This window comes from Sebastes fasciatus, chromosome 16 (genome assembly GCF_043250625.1).
Source record: "Sebastes fasciatus isolate fSebFas1 chromosome 16, fSebFas1.pri, whole genome shotgun sequence".
Lineage (NCBI taxonomy): Eukaryota > Metazoa > Chordata > Actinopteri > Perciformes > Sebastidae > Sebastes > Sebastes fasciatus.
This window is the reverse complement of record NC_133810.1, coordinates 15,317,321-15,339,426: the sequence shown is the minus strand read 5'-3', so window position 1 is coordinate 15,339,426 and position 22,106 is coordinate 15,317,321. Positions and strand designations below refer to the sequence as shown.

At 38.3% G+C, this 22,106-nt stretch overlaps 1 protein-coding gene across 2 annotated transcripts in view; it reads right to left on the bottom strand.

Annotated features, from left to right (window-relative positions):
• rxfp2a (relaxin family peptide receptor 2a) overlaps nt 1-22,106 on the bottom strand; it is a 74,113-nt gene that overhangs the window by 18,496 nt on the left and 33,511 nt on the right. For both annotated transcript variants that reach the window (XM_074610438.1, XM_074610437.1), the window contains exons 2-8: nt 18,060-18,203; nt 13,169-13,261; nt 12,223-12,328; nt 6,947-7,018; nt 3,327-3,398; nt 2,075-2,146; nt 1,200-1,271 (exon numbers count right to left, since the gene is read on the bottom strand). In XM_074610438.1, the coding sequence (XP_074466539.1) occupies nt 1,200-1,271; nt 2,075-2,146; nt 3,327-3,398; nt 6,947-7,018; nt 12,223-12,328; nt 13,169-13,261; nt 18,060-18,138 (566 nt within the window). In that variant the 5' untranslated portion in view covers nt 18,139-18,203. The remainder of the gene's footprint in view (nt 1-1,199; nt 1,272-2,074; nt 2,147-3,326; nt 3,399-6,946; nt 7,019-12,222; nt 12,329-13,168; nt 13,262-18,059; nt 18,204-22,106) is intronic.

Below are 22,106 nucleotides of genomic sequence, written 5' to 3'. Positions count from 1 at the left end.
CCAGTGAACAAAGAGTGGGAGAACAATATTGTAATCTCACTATTGTACAAAGAACAAAACAGAGGGCTGATCCAAGCCAGGTCAGCGAAGCAGAGACTGCATGGAGAGGAGGGAAGTGACACTGACCGCGAGAGATAAAGCATGTTCCGTCAATGTGTAGCATCATAACACAAAGAAATGACTGAGCATGAAATGAGGTGTGAAATTTAACAATACTATATATGCATCGAGTACAACTAAGTAGACATTTGACAAGAAGCATGAAAGCTCTCGATATCCTCTGGCGGAAAATTGATTAAAGAAAACTGAGAAAAAGTTCCAGCATGCTTCACACCTAAATAATACACAGTTTTTAGAAATACTGTAGATTCTGTAATATCCCTCATTCATGTGTATCACTCTAATAGTAGTAGGGTGCAGAACATCAATTCTGTGACCATTCTCTTGTTAAAATGTTTTGATGATTGATTTGACTTCTATTGATCTTTGATAAAATATTTAGCCTCCAGGTCCCTCCCAAAAATCCTGTGATGTTGTAGTTGTCTTCTATCCAGATCTGTATAATAATCTGTAAATGTACTTCAGAACAGTGGTTCCCGACTTGTTTTCCTTGAAGCCCACCTACTTGTATCTAAAAAAGGCTGAGCCCCATATTGAGTACTTTCAGGTTAGCAATTATTATCAAAGAGTAGGTGTTGGTTTTCTTCAAACTATATATTTTAACTAGGGCTGTCAAAGTTAACGTGATAGTAACGCGTTCACACAAATTCGTTTTAACTGCACTAATCACTTTAACGCAACTTGCGATTCTTAGGTTGCAGCGGGTTTAGGGCACAGTGGCACAGAGAAGATACTGGGATCATATATGAAACTAGAAAACCTAAGGAATCCATTGGTACCAACCATGTCATACTAGCTTGTCGCGAAGGAGACTCAATAATACTCCAAGCTAAATTTTGGTGAGGAAAAACTGGCATGGACATTTTCAAAGGGGTCTCTTGTTAATTGTGATAATCTATGGACCATCATGCAATTAATTGTGCTTAAATATTTTAATCGATGGACAGCCCTACTAACACAGATAGCCTACTGTAAATTCACAACTGAAATCTCATACATTTCTCATCTCAGAGAATCTCAGTTTTAGATTAGAAATCAGTCAACACTAAAACAGAAGGTTTTTAAGAAATACAACTCACAGGAACACGAGAGACTGGAGCCCGATGAAAGTGTCCTGGGACAAGCTGCTCAGCGGGTTATGATCCAACACCCTGGCACAAAGAAACATCGTTATTGTTATTGAAAGAATAGGTAACATTTTAGGAACTATGGTTAGTTGCTTTCTTATCAAGAATCAGACGAGAACATCAATACCACATGTCTCTACGCTAAATATAATAACCTTTCCTGAGGATTCCTACCAGAATCTCTCAATTTGACTAATGAACATGTCATATCTCATTAGTGTAATATTGCCTCTAGCTTAATATTTAGTATATAGACATGAGAGTGATATCAACTATTCCTTTTAAGTATTACAGTTAATCTGCATTGTCTGTACTGACATAAACCAGAGGTGAAGTGGAGCATTGATTTTACCGAAATGTAGTTTTGTTTTATGGCACACTTGACACAAATTTGATTACATGGGGTAAAATAAGACAGAGGACACACAGCTGTTTAAAATTTATGACACCCTTTGGGGTTCAGATAAATACAAATCTCCCAGCTCTCCACTCTAATGCAACCCAAATGATTTTAAGCACATCAAGGGGATTTGTTTTCATCGACCTTAAACCACAAATCTAAATCTGAAAGGAAATTCCAGATACGTGCCAGGATACCCCATGTGTGGGTAAAACGGGCGTTTACGTCTTTTAATAAAACCAGACAACACAAAGAAGAGCATGACTAGCCCATAAAAACACATAATGACTGCCAGAACTACCATGTGTGCTCTATCACACAGTGTTCTTCCATCTACATTAATATAAAACCACAGCGGCGTACATAACACAATAACTTCCTCATGCGTAGCTACATGTGTGTGTGTGTGTGTGTGTGTGTTACTCACAGCCACTCTAACTGCTGGAGATCCCTGAACACACCAGGACTGAGGGAGGATATCAAGTTGTCACTGAGAAACCTGAGAGAAAGAGAGAGAAGCAGAGAGAAAGAGGGGATGATCTTCTAATGTAGTTTCTCTGACTGTCAATATTATATAATATTTCAAGCAATAATAGCAATAAAAAAGAAGCTAAACATCCTCTAGTTTCAGCTTCTCAAACACAGGAGTCATTCCACCGAGATGCACCGCAGAGCGCCACAGGAAGTCATTCCTGCCTGTGGCCATCAAACTTTTCAACTCCTCTCTCTGAGCGTCTGACACTCTGAGGCTCTTGGACTTATTTCCCCCCACTCAGCACCTACTACTCCATCATTCCTTATTATCCTCCTTATTCTTTATTTGCAATCTGTACCAGATATTGTACAATACTTCAACTGTGCAATACTCAGTCATTAATACTGCATTTATACTGCACATTTCAAGAAATATTCTTTTTTAATTCTTATTTGTACTATTCTTGCATTTATATTTAATACATTTAATAGTAGAGGTGGACAATTAATCGGCATCAAGGACATTTTACAAACGTTATCAGTGGAACTGGGCTCTGATTGTGGACGATGGCTGCACAGGGGACGTATATCACCGTTTTGCATGGAGGCTCCATACACAAACTCAAGGTAGAGAGGGAGAAAAAAAGCTATCTCTCAAATATATAATGCAACACTATCAGCTCTTTGTCCACGATACAAAACAGACAGACGGGGAGGAAAAGGAATCATTCAACTTTTACTTTAACTTGCTTACCAATTTGGCGTTCTCTCTTCAATTAATCCAGTCACGTAACCATCCATTCATGAAATGAAATCGCACACTTTAGGATCCTCTTTACCCCGGGAATACGCACGAACATTAATAGTTTGAAAGAGTGGCATTAAACAATGTACGAGACGTGATTTGAAACTAGCGATTGAGACCATAAACTCATGTTACACACGTACACTTAAATGGATATAACATTTTTTTAGGTGAGCCTTTCTTTTAGGTGGCTAAAACAAGTTTTTCTGCCGTCCTCATCCACAGCAGTTCATTGCTTTGCTCCTGAACGGCAACTCCTGTCTGCTCCAAACTGGGGGCGTACCGACAGTCATCTACTGTAGGTAATACACTGACTATGGATAAGTACCTCGTACAACTCCACTTCAAAACACCCAAACTGTTCCTTTAATGTCATTAATGAAGTGAGCAGGGTACTTACAACCTCTTTAAACTGTGCAGGCCGCTGAAGGCATGCTTGGATATGAACTGGAGGCTGTTGTTTTGCAGAAATCTGGGAACAGAGAAAAACAATAATTAATAATTCATTCAAAAGTTTCTAACTGTAAATTCATGTAAACACATCCACACACGCACGCACGCACGCACGCACGCACGCACGCACGCACGCACACACACACACACACACACACACACACACACACACACACACACACACACACACACACACACACACACACACACTTTTTACACTTCAGTAAGAATGACAGGATAATAGCATATTCTCCACATCAACACAGAGGACATTCACCTTCAGGGATCTTGAAGATTAATGGCTGCTCAGATGCAAATTATGACCCTCAAAAACACACAAATAACAATCCAGCTATTAGTGACCTTTGATCCGCTTTTAAAGTTTAGAAATGTGTAACGCTCCTTGAACTTTTAAGACAGCGAATAAGTTTGTGAATGTGTGTGTTCCCTACCGATTAGATTCTGCAGAAGACACTAGCTTAATGAAAACTATTTATAGTTATCTACGTCACTGCATGTTTGGGTACTCGATCAACAAAATTGAAGCACAAGAGGACAAGACCCAAAGGTGCTGGACTGCAGTCATATTGTGTGCTTGCCTTGTGCTAAACCATTACTCCACTTTTGTTCAAAAGCTAACTGAAACAAAAAGACAGCAATTCAATTCTTTAGTCCATTTGTGGTTTAACATTTGAGCCTCATAACTAAACAAATAAATGACAGCATTAACAGTCCTGTAAACCTACAGTCTATTGTGCAACGCTCTATCTTGTTATGGATCTTGGTGCGAGTGTACTATAATATATGGGAAGTTAAATCTAATCATGGTAAATGTACTGAGAGCTTGACAAGAGCCTTTTTCTACAGAGCCCCCCTAGACACCTAGGAGAAATTTTTATTAAGTCGTGCCCTCAAGTTAGTAACTCATTACTTCATAGTGCACTTCTTCCAATCATTCCTGACAGTCTACGCATTGCTGATGTACGGAGCCCCCCTATATGATGTACTTCGGTAAAGTTGGAAAGATATTGATAGATTCAAACTTCTTGGATCAATAACTCATAACCAAAACATCTTTCTAACCGTAGTAAGGTAGACAACGAGCTACAACCTCATTTTAATCACAACGAGCCGTCCTCCGAGCTGGACACATTACATTGGTCTCTATGGGCAGCCGGTTGTGAGACGAGTGGTCAGGGACCGTCTACAAAGTGCAACGCCGAAAAGAGAAAAATATTCAATAACTTCAGTATTATACACAACAATGATCTCCTCATAGTTGTACTACAACATTAAGTTTGGAAAAATATGCTTTTGCATAATTTTGGTGAATTTTCTATGGGAAAATATTAAATAACTTCACTTTTATAAAGTGTAGTGCGATCAAAATGTCTTATTTAGTTTAATAAGTATAATCAGGAAGAGACCATTGATGTGTGAAGTGATTTTGGTGGTACTACACTGCATAATACTGAAGTTATTGAATTGTCTATGGTTTTAACTCAACTTACTTTTTGAGGGTTTAGTTTGTAGTTCTGGTAATGTACTGCTATGTTAAATGTCTTTATTTCGGTGTTGGTTGTCTTTATTTTCTAGTTTTGCAGTTTGCCTGTGTCACGATGACGTCTTTCTTCATGTGTTTTGCAAAGGCTAACGCATTACAGAGGTAAAAATGACACCACAGTTGATTTAGAGGTAATAATAAAAACTGCATTAGCAAAGAGCTTCTGTGGCTCTCATACAGTTTTCATCACGATCAATCAAGTGATAAAAGTTGGAGATGCCAGAAAGACTTGTGACTGTCCCTCTGGTTGCCTCATTATCAGCATGACATTACTTGCTTTAGACTGCAGTCTCACATAATATAATCAATGCAATATAGTATAAATTATTCAATATAATGAAATCAGTTTGTTTGGTTCAGTCTTCAGTAACTTATACAAGAAAAACACATGCAAACTATTTTTCAAAAGGCAATAATTGTGTGACGGGTAAAGAGATTTACTGCGTCGCAATGAAATCACATCTTGCACAAAGCATTAATACGGCCAACCAGTCAGTTTCGCTGTCACATTTACAGCGAGTTACAAGACAGGATAATTGATTGAAGAGAATGAGGAAATAATTTCAAGTGAATAACAATGATCATATTTCAAACAAAGCTATGTGTATGTGGCAGGACATGATACGTTCTTCTGTGTGTTGAACTCATTTTAACTTTCATTTACTGAGATCCATTTGTCAACCTGGAAATTTAAACACGAGGAACAAAAGTCTAATGGTAATACATTGTGTCTTTGGAGTTGGAATGATGAAGAAACTGTAAATTGAAATAATTAAATACCAAATTAATTCAACCCAAAAAGGCAAAGTGTAAGGATGTGTTCAAATTTGCCACAATATATTTCCCTGAATATGGATTTATGATTATTTGCACTTTTGGCCTCATTTACATTTTACCTTTTTCTAATCTGTTGACTGTTTTTTTAGGAAAAGAAATTGTCATTTACCTAATTACCTGGATAGCAATGTGTGCATTTTCTCATGGTGTTCCCAAAGAAATACAACAGGACTAGAACAGACATTCCCATTCAAATCAGTGTAGCAGGATGGTCAGACTGGAGGTTATGTTTATGACAAACTGTTCAATGCTCCATTCACCAGCTGACCTGATGTCTGTTGGACTCTGTTTGGATAATTTAACTAGCATCTATGTATACATATGTTGTAATGCCTGATCATACACTTGATGAAGGATGTGTAGACCGAAAAGTCATGAATAAATAATTTATATCAGCAGTGAGTGTGACAGTGTGCAGCAGAGAGTTGAAGTTGGAGCCATAAACAAACAGCAGCCCTCCAAAGACTGTAAAATAAAAACACTGAATAAAAACATCACATTAATTGCTCGATTTATATTTGTCTTTTTATCTATATATTTTGTCAACCTGCCTTTCTATTTCAGTATTTGCTTATTAGTTCTGCTAAATAACGCTCCAAACTTACACTAAACGTGAGGAAAAACTGTCAGGGCCATTTTCAAAGGGGTCCCTCGACCTCTTACCTTGAGATAGGTGAATGAAAATGGGTTCTATGGGTACCCACGAGTCTCCCCTTTACAGACATGACCACTTTATGATAATCACATGCAGTTTGGGGCAAGTCATAGTCAAGTCAGCACACTGACACACTGACAGCTGTTGTTGTCTGTTGGGTTTCAGTTTTCTATCTTATGATTTGAGCATATTTCTTATGCTAAATGCAGTACCTGTGAGGGTTTCTGGACAACATTTGTCATTGTTTTGTGTTGTTAATTGATTTCCAGTAATAAATATATACATACATGTGCTTAAAGCAAGCATATTTGCCCACTCCGATGTTGATAAGAATATTAAATACTTGACAAATCTCCCTTTAAGGTACATTTTGAACAGATAAAAATTAGTGATTAATGTGCGATTAACTATGAACCATCAGCAATTAATTGCGATTGAATATTTTAATTGATTGACAGCCCTAACAAGTATGTATTGTGAGGAGGTGGAAAGCAGCATAAATAATACTCACAGTCTCACTAGAGAAGAGTATTCTGAGAAAACGAAATCGGACAACACTCGGATCTTGTTGCTCCTCAGCGACCTGTGACACAAGCCATGAAAAGCCAAAGTTAGAAAAACAAAACACATCATTTCACTTGCGTGCAGATAGAGACAAAGAGGGAGAGAGAGGACGAAAAGTCTGACGCATTATGCGATATAAACCACCACATAAAAATCTTAACTACTATTTATTGACCTTTTAATGGCCTTTAAAGAGTTCCTGGTGTCACATTCCCACAATAATAGAAGCACCATATGTCAGAGTAAAGACTTGAAAAGGTACACTGTTGTGTAATCTGAAGCACAGGAACATAAAAATGGCAGAGCCTAACCTTATATACTACCCAACCATCCACACACACACACACACACACAAGAAGACACAAGGCTGGCGCCAGACATCTCAAAAGGGACAAAGGTCTTAGCGGATGAGCCCAAAAATCACCATCTTTGTTTGAATCTCTAATAAGACTGAACTTAGTGGATAGAGGATTTGATGAACAATAAAACATCGTGGTAATAAAATCTAAAGCATATTTAATTTGCACAACACAGATAAAGAAGGCAACAAATCTCCAGGAAATAATGAACGAGAACAACAAAGACAGCAGCCATATTCTTTATCCAACAACGGGCTTTCATATTCAAACACCCATAAACACAAATAATATCAACACCTGTACTTGTTGTTTCAAGCCTGTAACTGTAAAAATCATTAAAATACAGACATTGTAAATTTCATTCATACAGCACTTAATAATAATAATAATAATAATAATAATAATAAATTGGACTTATACAGCACCTTTCGAGAAACCCAAGGACGCTTTACAAAGAGAGCACACAAAATCATACTGATAAATAAAACAGAAGAAAAAAAGAAAAACTGTAGCTAGGTAATCAAAACGAATGAAATGAAACACTACAAAAGGCTTCACAAAAGATAAAACCAAAAACCAAAAGATAAAACCAAAGAAACAGAAGAAAAGGAGATGAAGACCATTAAAATAAACCTGAGAAACTAAATCAAATAAGGACCTAAAAACGAAAAAAAACAAAAAACAAATATTATTGTATTTTTTATAAATTATCTTCAGGGTCAAAGTTGTGTGGCATGATGATCTAAGTGGTTGGTTCCCAACCTTTTTCCTTAAGGGACTGCTTTCTATCATTGACTAAACTGACGATCCCTGATTAAGTGACATTTTTTTTGTGATATTTCACGTCATAGTCAATGCATAACAATAATAGTACAGAACAACTGATAAACTGTACATTAGTGTAAATTAGTGAACGCAATAACTGCAGGAAGTTTGTGTAAAACAAGTAATTTGAATGAATTTTGAGCAGATTATTTCCTGTAAATATCGCATTAGAGATGAGTTTTCATGTTATGTTTAGGAATTTTGAATACAATTCTTTGTCTGTATTATGTATTTTCTATTTTTAACAATCATACATACATAGGCTTCTTTTTTTGACAAATTCAGTGTTTTCTTCTCCCTGACGCTTGGCCATTGTTCCATCAGCTCTTTTGTTGTTTTAACTGCGTACTTTTCTAATACAGGGCGAGGCTGTTTAGCAGAGAGGGAAGACTCTGTGACTGTAGCTTGTGTTCAGGTCTTCACCGTGCCCTTATCCTGTTTATATCTTAAATAACAATCCAAACTATTTCTTCACAGAAATGAATAACATCCTGAGAAAAGCACCAAGCAGGAATGATACTAAAGGCAAAATAACGATAAAATAAGCTGGAGATGGGGGAACAACATTTTGAATGGATTATAACAGATGTAGTTTGAATGGTTTACTGTACAATCTTTCAAGATCATTATCCTCATCTGTATTACCAGGTTGGAAAATCATCATATTTCAGCTGCCTTTTTGTTTTCACCTCATAGTTCAGATTTGAATTTCTGATTACTTTTACATTTGTGTTTCCATGGCACGGCTTGAAGTTAAGATTAATCCACTGTTGATTGTGTTCAATCTGAAGATATAATGGCAGATTTCATTGTGGAAAAGGTCATCTGCTTAACTGCTTTTAACATTCCCGGAAACAACTTCAATAATGGACAATGGAGCCCTGCAGAATACTCCCAGTTTCAAAGAGGAGTTAATGAGGAGAGATAAAATCCCAGGCAAAGAGCTGCCGGCTTGTGATGTGTTTCCGCAAAACAGGATATTCAAGCAGACTGTGTTGCTGAAGGCCAGAATGAATCAGTTGTCTTAACCTTCCTTCTTATCAATATAAGAGTATTAAAGTTAGTTAAAGTTAAAAGACCTGAACTTAAAATTTAAATTACTAATGCAGATTTTTATGTATCACAAGTGTAAGCAGGTTTTGGAAACAAATTTAAGTGGAGCTGAAATGAAAAAAATCAACAATAAGAGCTTCATACTTTCATCACTTTCATCATCCACAAATACTGAAACAGTTGACATATTGAAGGAGCACTCAAGCCATTCTATATTGCACTTACATAAAGTAGGGGGACTTGTGAAGCTAACAGAATTGTAAAAATCGATGCAGCGAGGACCAAGATATCCTGACTTTTAAAATTGATCCTCTCCTGGTCTGGGGGCGGCCCAAGGCAATAACACCCATGAGATAAAGATAAGAGAACTAAATACAAGAAGGAAAGGAGAGGAAAAGGGGGTGGACTCCATTAGCCCTTTAGTGGGTGCCACTCTGTGGGTGCAATCATAGCAAAGGCCCAGTCACCTTTAGATGTTAGAAAATCAGGTGGTGGTTCCCATAGGATCTCAAACTGTGCGCTGGGCTTGTGGTGGGCTTAGTCACATTTCAATGTAATATCAAAGCCATGCAGGCCAGACAATGCCTTGAGGTAAAACCGTGGAATTGATATCTGGAGTGTGAACACTGAGGCGAGAATAGAGAAAGTTGCACTATTTTTTTACAAGAAGAATGGAGTGACTGCCTGTATAAAAGCAAAGAAAAAACATAAGACCTGCTTTCTTATTTGCAACAATCCCAGACAGTGTCACGGTTTGCCTTGCAGAGACGTGAATATTACACGACTGTATTAACATGCAGTACCAGCAAGGGGCAAGAAAACCACTTTGTGAAGTTAAGGGAAAAAGTCATGGTCACTGACTTAGGATCAGGAAGGAAAACCACTTATTTAGGTTAAGGGTAAACATCATGGTTGGGTCGGTTTAAATAAGTACGTACACTACGTAAAATACGTACGGAAACAACGTAACGTCAGTACAGAAAACACGTGACAACCATCACTACAAAACACGTGACAATCGTCACTAACTTGCAAAGCAAAACACTGGTCTCAAACACAGGTATCCCACTTGAAAGTCCTGTGTTTGTTGGACCCGTCCATCTCCCCATCCACCAACCATAAGTGGTCTTTCTCACTTTATATACTACATAACTACCTCTGAAGTTACACTTCCGTCATGCAGGCGTGTAATATTCACGTCTCGGCGACACAAAACTACAACAGAGAAATGCAGGGCTGACTACTCCACAACACCTGTCTATATTCAATCAGGAGAAACCGAGTGGCTTCATTAAATGAGGCATAATGATCAGGGTGTAACTATTAATTTGAGCAAAGTAATGAACCTACAATTAACAAAATTGTTTTAGAGAGCTGACTTTCAGAAGCAAATTATAGGTTATTTGAAAGTACTTTATTGGTTGTGAGGAGAGCAATCAATAATGTGAGGCTTCTTACTGAGAGACCAAATTGAAAAGGAACGGATGAATCAATGAAGCAATCAGGCCTCAAATTAAAACGAGTTTTCAGACACAGAGAAGCTGAGACAGATGAATGTGGTGACATTACCGACACTGACAATGTCAAACAGATGCAACATGATCCACTCAATTTCTTTGGTCGAGGACAGCCCTAGATGGATGAATGGATGGATGGATGCTATTCTAGTCCGTGTTCAATCAATGATTATTTAATTCAAAAGTGGTGTCACTTCTTTTTGTTCAGGGGATCCTCTTGACTCAGAATAAAAGAGAAACACCACAGACTGCTGCCGGAAAATGAACTATTTCAACTATACCCATTAAATAAAAGAGATTAATGAGACAATGAACACATTAAACAACAACAACAACAACAATCACTTAATTCTGATTGGTCAATTACAGCGTTCTACGATCTGTTATTTTTCTTATAAATGCAGTTGCTCTGGACGCAGTTCTGATGTCGGACCATTTTTTGTGTCAAATTATTGATTTCTTAAGTAAGTAGCCGTGTAATAAGCGGGATAATGTACATCCAGAGGTTCATTGTTGTGAAATAAATCCCTTCACGGCTTCGCGTCGGAGTGCCGCATCGCCCTGTCAACAATGACCCACTAGCTGTACATTATCCCTTACATACTGAATGTGCTGTAACAAATGGGATTATGAAACAGATTACTGCTGGAATACTGAAACAACTAGGAAAAAAGTCAGCCTGGCGGTCTCCAAAGCTCAGAAATAAGAGACCTTTTAGCTCATTGTGTTAGGAAAAGCATGGGTATATCTCGTTTAATCCGGACGCAAAATCTGGTCAATTGAGTTTTGCAGCTGCCGAGAGCACTTGCAAAAACTTGCAAAAAACTCTCCTGGGACGTGCTGCCTGACGACCTATCCTAACCTCAACCATTCGAGGTCAACGCCTAACCTTAACCATCTTACAAGAGTTTCGCAATTTGCGTGTTACCTTCTAGACACGACCCTGCCGAGACATTGACCAGCAATCACAAACAGCAGCAGAGTTTCTGACTTTCTTTACTAACTGCTGGGTTAAAAAAACAAACACTCAATCAAACAAATTTCAGCAGATATTACAAACAAGACCAGGGATGTTAAATTGAGGGCTTAGTGTAAGAAAGAAAGAGCAAAAAGAGGATGCCAAAGCAGGGCTTCAAAAGAATGGTCAAAAATAAGGAGGATGGTTGAAAATGCTTAAATGGCTAAGAATGCAAGAATAGCTGAGAGGAAAATCCAACAAAGAGCGAAGGAAATCTTTTTTTCTTCTGTTCAGTCAGAACCTTTGTCAGTAAAACATTCATTCACTGCATGTAATTAACCAATTATAGTTATCATCTTGGTGATTTTAGGTTCAGACCTACAGTAAAATAGCTTCTTGAGGGAAAGAAGACTGTGAAGACTTCTCACTTTGAACTTAAATCAGTAATCACACACACACACACACACACACACACACACACACACACACACTACAATGAGAGGACACTTACAGCCAGGTGACATTTGGAGAGAGGAGAGGAACATCCTGCAGGTTGACCTTCACACACTCAACATCTGTCTGTATGCAGGCACAACTCTCTGGATACTCCTGAAAGACTACACACACACATACACACACACTTTTAAACAGCATTCATGGATTTTAACTATTGGTACCAACCATGTCACACTACCTTGCCGCAAAGTTATGCTAAATTTAGGTGAGGAAAAACTGTCATGGCCATTTTCAAAGGGGTCCCTTGACCTCTGACCTCAAGATATGTGAATGAAAATGGGTTGTATGGGTACCCACGAGTCTCCCCTTTACAGACATGCACACTTTATGATAATCACATGCAGTTTGGGGGCAAGTCATAGTCAAGTCAGCACACTGACACACTGACAGCTGTTGTTGTCTGTTGGGTTTCAGTTTTCCATGTTATGATTTTAGCATATTTCTTATGCTAAATGCAGTACCTGTGAGGGTTTCTGGACATTATTTGTCATTGTTTTGTGTTGTTAATTAATTTCGTATAATAAATAAAATATACATACATTTACATAAAGCAACATACAGTATTTGCCCACTCCCATGTTGATAAGATTAAATAGTCTTATCAAAATAATAATAAAATAATCTCCCTTCGGGGTACATTTTGAACAGATAAAAAACATGTGATTCATTTGCAATTAATTGCAATTAATCATGGACAATCATGCAATTAATCGCGATTAAATGATGGTTTGAATCGATTGACAGCCCTATTAAAAAAGCACAACTTGCCATGGCCCAACAGTGATTCAATTTATGATGACTCTCACATTTTGTTAAACACTTCTGAAGCATTGTGTAACAATTCTCAACTGATAAATGTCTGAACAAACAAACATACACACATGCAAAACGTAAATAATTACACACAGTCAAGCACATAGACACAAATTGCATACACTTACAACACTCTTTCAGGAGGTAAGAGTGATTGGAATCTTGTACATTGGCATCTTGTAGCGTTTGACCAAATAAGTCCGCCCATCCGATGTTGTCCCCTGCAAACCACAGACAGATAAAACCCACACTCAGCTGGACGGTACTGATTTCATTGGGAAAAGGACTGGCAGAGGAAATAAAACATGATAAATGAACAAGATAACTTGAGTCATCGTCTTTTGCTAAATCCTTGCAGAGTTGGATGACTTCCTGAGGTTTCGGTCTGGAACCCTCAGAAGTCGTTGGCATGATTTCCTGACATTTGAATACAGTTATTATACAGTTATAGTCTATTCTAAAAAGATGTCAATTCAACTACACTTAAATAAATGTGACAAGCTCCAACAACTCAAGCACTGAAGGGCCTTGGTTTGATTATAAAAGTTGTTGAATGTAATAATCTAACTGTCATATTATTGAGATAAATTTTTATCAAAACACAAGTTGGCTCCAGACATTTTACTGGCGTCTGGTAGTCGCTTTCAGTCCAAAATGGCGGAAGCGTAGCCTTACTGCTGGGCGCTGATGTCGCAATTGAACGAACAATTGACTTTCACCTCTTGGCAAAATACGTTCTTTGGTACTTGCAGAGCTAACTGTGTTAACCAAGGCCCCAGGAAGAGCGACGGGCTTCGGAGCAAATTTTCGTAGTGGCAAAAAATGGTGGTACTACAACTTCCATGTCCGTCACGTGATGCTATTGGGCCCAAAAAGATTCTTCCCCTCAGACTTACACTGGGAAAGAGATGTCTGTAAATCAGTGGATCGTTTTTTTTTAATCAACTTGCCAGTATGAACACTAGCATAGCCTTAATTTAAATCATTAGGTTGTAAAATGCACTAATCCAGAGTTATTGTCCTTCCTCCGTTCATGTGAATGAACCGTAGACCGAGGCTGGAGCGAGCTCTGTGCTGTCAGTTACTGCTATTGGTAACATTTATTATTACATCCTTATTGTTATATTACTCATAATGAATGGATGGCCCACATTTCACCGCCAAAGCACCGTCGTAGGCAATTGCCGAGTTCGCGCTACGGATGTGCTGGCCCTTGCTGTGTATAGAGGCTTAGAGGCAGCTCTGCACATGGCATTACTCCTCTATATCTTTACTTAGCAAATACTGTAGTTGTTTATTAGTCTATATAAATGCTTTGAATGTCGTATAGAACACCTTTAAGCACTCCCACGTCATTGGTTTGACTTGTTTAACTTTTATGCCTGTAACCTAGTAAACTATCAACGACAATGAACTAGGCTCCATGTTCTCTACTTAACAAAAGAGGTGATAATGACTATCTATTACTGCTGCTATGCAAATGAGGCTCAGATCAGCTGTAGACATTGTTTAATGAAAGAGAGATTTAGCACCAGCAGCATAAATCAGAGCCGAATGTAGCTGTCAAACATGATGTTAGACATGTTGTCTCTGACAGGAAGCCAGAACATTGTGTGTGCACAGCAGCCACAGTTCACAGTCAGCTACCATTCAAAGCCTCTCTGATTCTGCACTGGAGGCTGCAAGTAAACACAGATAGGAAACAGCTTTAAAGGGTCACTGGTAATCATGAGCAGATGTGATGGAGGGATATCTTTCTTTGCTTATGGGGCAATGCTATTTTAGGGATTGTTTTTCTTGTAATTTCCAGAAAATCAACTCTCTGACTAACAATATTGTGTCAAAGTACCTAATCATAAATGTCAACTATGTAAGGGCCTGGTGCCCATTGTTAGGTGAGACTTTCATCTCAAATTCTTGTTATTGCAGCAATTTTGCACGACGTGGAGGATGGAAAAGTACAGCAGAGAGAGTTTTATGAGTTGGCAGGAAGGCACTACCTCGACTAATTTATGCTTATTCTTGATTTAGCTGATATGAAAAATATATTTTTACCCTGCAGAAAATAAAATGTTTTCAAAATGTGTTATTTTTGAACGATGAAATTAGCCGGATGCCTCCAGTGATGGATGATGAAACATATGGTGTGAAGAGTTATATTAATTGAAGATGGCTCATTCTCAATATTTATTAAGTATGAAGCTAACAGACAGATATGATAGTGGTACCACTCTTCTCTTAAAACTGTCGGCAAGAAAGCAAATAAGTGCGTAACCCAAACTGTGGAACGATTTCTTGATTTCTTTTGTGATTTCCCAATAGAGAAGGAGCTTGGTCTTGTCTTTTTGAAATATTCAACTGGACTCTATTCCCTACTCTTTTGTGATGCTGCCCAAGGCTGTCAGTGTTGCTCTGTCCTCATACTCAACTTTCTCTTCTCATACTCCAGATGGCCAAGGAGCTCGAGAGGTTACAGGAGAGCGAGGCTCCATTTGGTCTGGAAGCCTGTCATCTGTTGTTTTTAAAGGTCTTATTGATAACATTTTTATGTAGACGATACATCCACAGAGCCTTTAGAAAGGTGCTGAATAAAAGTATGGCTTTTCCTGAAAAAAATTATTATGATTGTGAATTAATCATTTTAAAAATGTTGGCGGGTCCAAAATGAATGATTTGTTTATCTCTGTGGAAGATATCTGATGTTTGATTCCCACTTCTAACAAGGCTTGTGAGCCAAATGTAAAACGACGCTGATATCACATGGTGTCTCTGGGTCGTCAGTAAGTGTAGAAAAAAATGGATAAATAGCTGAGATTGACAGTAAGTGCCTGGCAACGACTTGTTGTGAAGTAAATGCAATGAAACAGGCGAGGGAGAATGCGACATCCACAGTAGTGGCTGAATGTTATCAATGTTATCAATAGCACCTTTAACATAATAGGAGAACCATGTTTTTGAAATTTGTTTGTGCACACGTCACATAAAGTATTTGCTTGACAATCACAGGGGACATTTTTTATACTTTTAATACTTTAAGTATATTTTCCTGATTATACTTACATACTTTTACTTTAACCTGCAGTAGGCAGAACGTTTTTGGCATCATTGGGCAAAAATTCCATAATAACCTTTCAGCATATTGTAATTCAAGTGTTCTGAGAGAAAACTAGACTTCTGCACCTCCTCAAGAATCTAGCCCGTGACGGGAGACTTTGGCCAATCACAGATCAATTCAGAGAGAGCGTTCCTATTGAGCGTTCCTATTGGCTGTGCTCAGGTTGGTGGGCGGTGCTTGGCATTTCTTCAACTGATCTCAACATGGCTGCCGGGTCACAAACTTTCTTATTTTACAGCTAAACAGTACACTACAATATGTTTCTGAAAACATTTGTGGTGAGAAATAGGCATTACAGAGTTTGTGAGTGATTGACAGCTGCTCAGAGACGGCAGACTCCAGCTCGGCTCTGATTGGTCGTTTTCCTTCGGTCTGTGAAATCTTGCAGATGCCATGAGGAGCATCGGAGGACACCAGAGGACACAGAGGCATGATTTTTTTCAGATTATCTGTCTCATGCATTACTGTCAGGATTTAGTTTTATAAAAATAACTTTTTTTTAAATCATATTTGCTCTAATTTCACCCACTGCTGCTTTAACTTTCAAAATGTCGTCATATCAAAGTGATTTTCAATTCCCTGGCTCAAGTTATTTAATGAAATCTTTTATCAAACAACCTTTGTTTTTCAAAATGAATAAATGTGGAGTATTAAGATATGTTACTGTTGCCTTTCAAATCTCAGTACAAAGTGAACTGGTATTTCTGATAAATACTGAACCAACATTGTGCTGTGCGCAAATGCTGACTGTTTAATTAATGCATGCTGATGCCTTTGATTAATAAACAAGCATGTCATCCTCAATTCTTAATCTTATTTAACATTTAAGTTACAGGGCTTTTGCGGTTCAGAAACCAGCTTTATATGCATTACTAAAAGGTACTGACTCCTTCACTGCTTCATCGTGACATTCAGCAGCCTGTTCTCCTGTGAATGGAGGGAAGCACGGCAACTGTGAAAGTTTTCTTAATTTAAGGCTGCGAGTTTGTGGCTCTGGCTTTTACAAAGTGAGTATATGCACAGCTGTATCCTAAACTTGATGCAGGCTGGATTCCAGCAGCAGCAATTACATCGCCATGGAGTTGCCAAGCCACTTGCAATGTTACTGCTTATTTTTTGTGTCACTCTTCAGTCTCTTTGCCAGATCGCGACTGTTGAACATTCTCCTGTCCAGTTTAATAGAAAGTTATCAAAGATCCTCTTTTATTTTCTTTGTGCAATCCAACCGCTGTGCAATATGCAACCTCTTTATTTTTCTTAGATGTATATTTTTATTGCTTCTTATATTTTGTTATTGTATTTTATTGCATTATATTTTATATGTCCTTTTATATTTACTATTTATTTTCTTTCTTTTATGGAGCCTTCCAGCAAATCACACAGTTGTACTTGTATAACCAGAGTGACATTAAACATCTTGAATCATTTTTAAAATTCAACATCATAGCTTGGATATGGGAGCTGATTTGAGAATTAAAATTACCTCCTCTCAGGGGCTCACTTGCACAGGACGTAATCAACTCGCTCCCAATAGTGTACAACTTCTCTTGGCTTTTCCACTTCCTGCTGATCTCTTACACATTTGCTGGAAAGAACCGAGGTCAGAAAAGTGGTTGAACTTGAGCTGAGACTCTGCTTCTGGAAAAACTATTTTGCGGCAACAATTATATTTAAAATTTTCATCCTTTAACCGGCAGTGTTGAATGAGGATTTCTACTTTTGTTGCCATTGCCATAATGATGTTAGAGATTTTCATTTTTGGTAAAGTGCCGTCTGAGGGACTTGTTGGATGATCTCCATCACTTGATCACAAAATCGAACTTGCCCTTCCTATATATCGTGAAGAGGCAAATTTATCATATGAAGCTGCTATGACTTGGATTTGACTTTATAGACACACTTACCACAGTGCCGCTCATCAGCTCCATTGGGACAGTCTTTGTATCCGTTACACTGCAAAGCCTGTGGGAGGCACTCACTCATGTTCCCGCATGGAAACTGGCCGAGAGGACAACTAGCGTCTACTTCCGGCCTGCTGGTCAGCAGCGCTGAGGGAGAGATGCAGGAAAAAGAAATCAGATTACATGAACCATTCTCACAATTAGCACCAAATATCAGCCGTCAAAAGCTTTTTTTCCCTGTTAGAAATATCAGGGAAAGGTATGACTTGTCAAAACGCCTGTCACCTCATAGCACAAATCTGAATGATATTTGGACATTTGGACAAAATGCTAGCTGGATTCCACCCTTTTCCCATTCTTCCAGCTGTTGGCTCACTTTTGTCTTCTTAAAAGGCTCAGTTTTTCGGTTCGGCAGCTTAAACTAAACTAAAAACTTAGTTCAAGGTTCTTTACCTTGTTGGCAGTGCATCCCACCACACAGCAGCTTTTAGGCATTTTTCTGTTGTTTGCTAGAAGACAATAAACGTTCTTTGAGGAGGCACCTTCACGCAATGCAAAGTCAATGGAGAGTGATGAATTGTTTTCCCCTCCCGTGGAGGAGATACTATTGGTGAGTCTCATTACTGACTCTGACTTAATTGCATTTAATTTATATTTTCATGGACATTTCAATTTCTAGAGCAAAGTGAATGAGGCAAAACCATAGACTGTATATAAAGATGGACGACATGACAGCTCCCCAAAAGTGAAGCCAAAACATCTTGATCTCCCCCTGGTGGCTGGCTTCAGTATAGGTCATAAAAATGTGATCATAAATGTAGTTATAGAGATATTATGGTTAGTAGTTATGTCTTTCTATCCTCACAGCTACCATGGTCATTGTCAAAATCTCAAGATGGCAGATCCCATATCCGGGATATTTTGGCTTCACTTTTGTACAGTGGGAGGAAAAGGGGATGCGTTGTCTATATATATACAGTCTATGGCCAAAACTCAACATACATCAACTAAAGCCACTTAAACGGTGTCTTTTGCGCTCTCGCAAGCCTCCCTCTCTTCTTTAAAATGCTGTTTCTGTCTCACAGCCTACACAGCCCATCACTCCCAAACAGATGAGAAATTACTGTCACATTTTCTTTGATTATTTAAGCTTGTCTGAGATGTAACTAGACCTCTTCAATGCAGAGAACCCAAAGCTGTCATCCAAAGTTAAACTAAAGTCACTCTTCTTGAAATAATCAAGACAGTTTACCGTCTTTACTTTTACTCCACTATAACTCTTACCTCTGTGCCACCATTTAACCCATGACACATTTTTGAGTCATGCAAAACTTGTAAATTGGTGTGACTGAACAGAGAACTCATTTATCTCACAGTCATTTGGTTTTAATATGTTTTTATTTTCATTTATCACAGCTTTACTATTTATGTCCAAAGCACGAGTTTCACAAGACTGTCATAAAGATTTATTTATTTTGGCCGTTCATTTACTGCAACCTGTCATGTTTCTGGCCTGTAACACAAGCCAGAAACAAATCTCTCATTATTGCCTGCCAGTTAACACAAAGGCCCCACTCACATCATCTAAGGGGCACATGCAGTATTACTTCCTTCCTATTTACACCCAAAGCTAAAAGCTCTCCCTTGTGCTTTTTATACTCTTTTGTTTGTTTACCCGGAATTAGCGAACAATATTGTGTTGTCAACAACTTGGTTTTTTTCTAATAACATCACAAACATTTCTTGGGAAAATAAAAGTTTGAGCTGAAGAAATGAAAGAGTATGCCGTCTTTAAATATTGTTGGATGCAGGCATTTATAGGAATTTCTTTGTACACTATGACCTGGATATTTCTCTGAAATGTGATTGTTATAATTCTTTGTAATGTGACCTTAAGGATAAAGAGCTGATTCAGAATGTAATTCAGAGCATTTTCCCATAGTTTCCCAAGTACTCACACTTGTCACACTTTTTTTTTTTATAAATCTCAACCTCTCTGTGGAAAGTGCTCATCGTTAAAGCACATTTGAAGCTGTCATCTGTGCATGTGCAATGCTGTAATTTGTATCTATAAACTTGCACTACAAGGCCAAAACATTTGAGGAAATCCCACCACGGCAGATCCCAGTCAAGACCAATCAGCACCACCTGTTCATTCCAACAACTGCCAGTTGGTGAACAGCAGCTCTAACAGGAACAACACACTAACTGGTAACGAGAAGCATCTGGGAAGGATCACTGCTGCTAAAGAGGTGAGGAATAGACCCTTTTCACAGCATTGTTTGTGACAGTTATATGTACATGTTTACATTAATGTTCAATAATCCAATTTTAGTACAAGTCACTTTTTTCTCATGTCAGGTGAGACAACACGCTCTCATCCCAACTTGTCATAAACTGACGCTTTGTCAGACCCCTCGGCGTCACTTTTTCCGTCGCACTAAACACGGGTTTAATGTTGTAAATTAAACAAAAAACACTTGCTTAGGATTAGGCAACAAATCCACTTAGTTAGGTTTAGAAAAAAACAACATGGTAGGGCTTACTACGTTTGTACAGTGAAAATGTGACTTGACTTTGTGAATACAGGACAAGAACGAACGGCTGATTGTAAAGTGAAATTGAAACGTAATGCACGGGACACGAACAGCGGTCTCCTGGATGAAAGCCCTGTGTTTGTTGGACCCATCCACCACCCCTCAATGCCTCCTGCCATGTGTGTCTTTTTCGCTCTTTATAATACTAAATATAATAATAATATAATCTTCTGCTGTCTTTTTATCGGTCTCTCCCCTCAGCGTCTCCCTTTCATTCTGTCTAGATTGTGAGTGATCACAGTCGTACGGCATCCACACTGAGACACCGCAGAACAAAGAAACAACAAGTTGACCGGTCAATCTAAAAGGTTTCCCTTCTCCGAAACATGAACAATCACCAAAAGAGTGTCACTTTTTCCAGTTACCATTGTTGAGAAGTGATTTATTGTCTATCGTTCTCTCTGTTTATTGAAATAATTTGGTTTTAGAGTCACAGAGCCCTGAAGCAAGTGCCCAAAACAGTCTGCATCAATCCATGTTTTACACCCACTCATCCTGTTCAGGTTGGTGTCACCGCTCCACGGTCTCTGCTGCGCTGGAATCGCTGCCTCAAGCCTCAAAAATGGAAATTGCCTGTTGGTACGCCAACTGCCCCCTCTCCCTAAAGACAGAAAAGACTTGCTCTGGCAGATGTCAGCAATGGTCTGAGTAATCTGTTGTTATCTCACAGGAATTACACTGTCTGAATACATTATCTGAAATGTATGATTGAGCTGAATGTCAAAGGGGCTCTTCCTCATTGCCATTCCTCCACAAGTCCCAGAAAATGTCACAGCATTTGTGACGGATACGCACAGCAGCCCTGACATTGAATCATGTGCTCTGTCGCCAAAAGAGTTGAGTCATAGTGAAGAGCTTGTCAAATTCATTCAGAAAAATATGGAGTCAATTCTTTAAATAGGTTAAAAACGTTCCTGACAGAGGTAATGAGGCACTGACGTGTTTACTGTGGCGTGGGTGTCGTCTAGTCTCTACTGTCTGCAGTTTACTGATGATACATGTTTTTTTTGGGGTTTTTTGTTGTGTTGGTTTTTGCTTGTTTCTTTTTTATTTTCCCTTTTGGTGATCTGTTGTAGTTTAACTTTTTTAGTTATATTTCTTGAATGATTATTGTAACTGTCTAGTGGTATTAAAAAGCAATAAACAATGTTTACAAAGTAATTAAAGCATTCATCACACACTTTTTTCAAAATGTACCTTAAAGGGAGGTTTGTCAGGTATTTAATACTCTTATCAACATCGGAATGGGAAAATATGCTTGCTTTATGCAAATGTATGTCAATATTTATTATTGAAAATCAATTAATAACACAAAACAATGACAAATATTGTCCAGAAACCCTCACAGGTACTGCATTTAGCTTACAAAATATGCTCAAATCATAACATGGCAAACTCAAGCCCAACAGGCAACAACAGCTGTCAGTGTGTCAGTGTGCTGACTTGCCCCAAA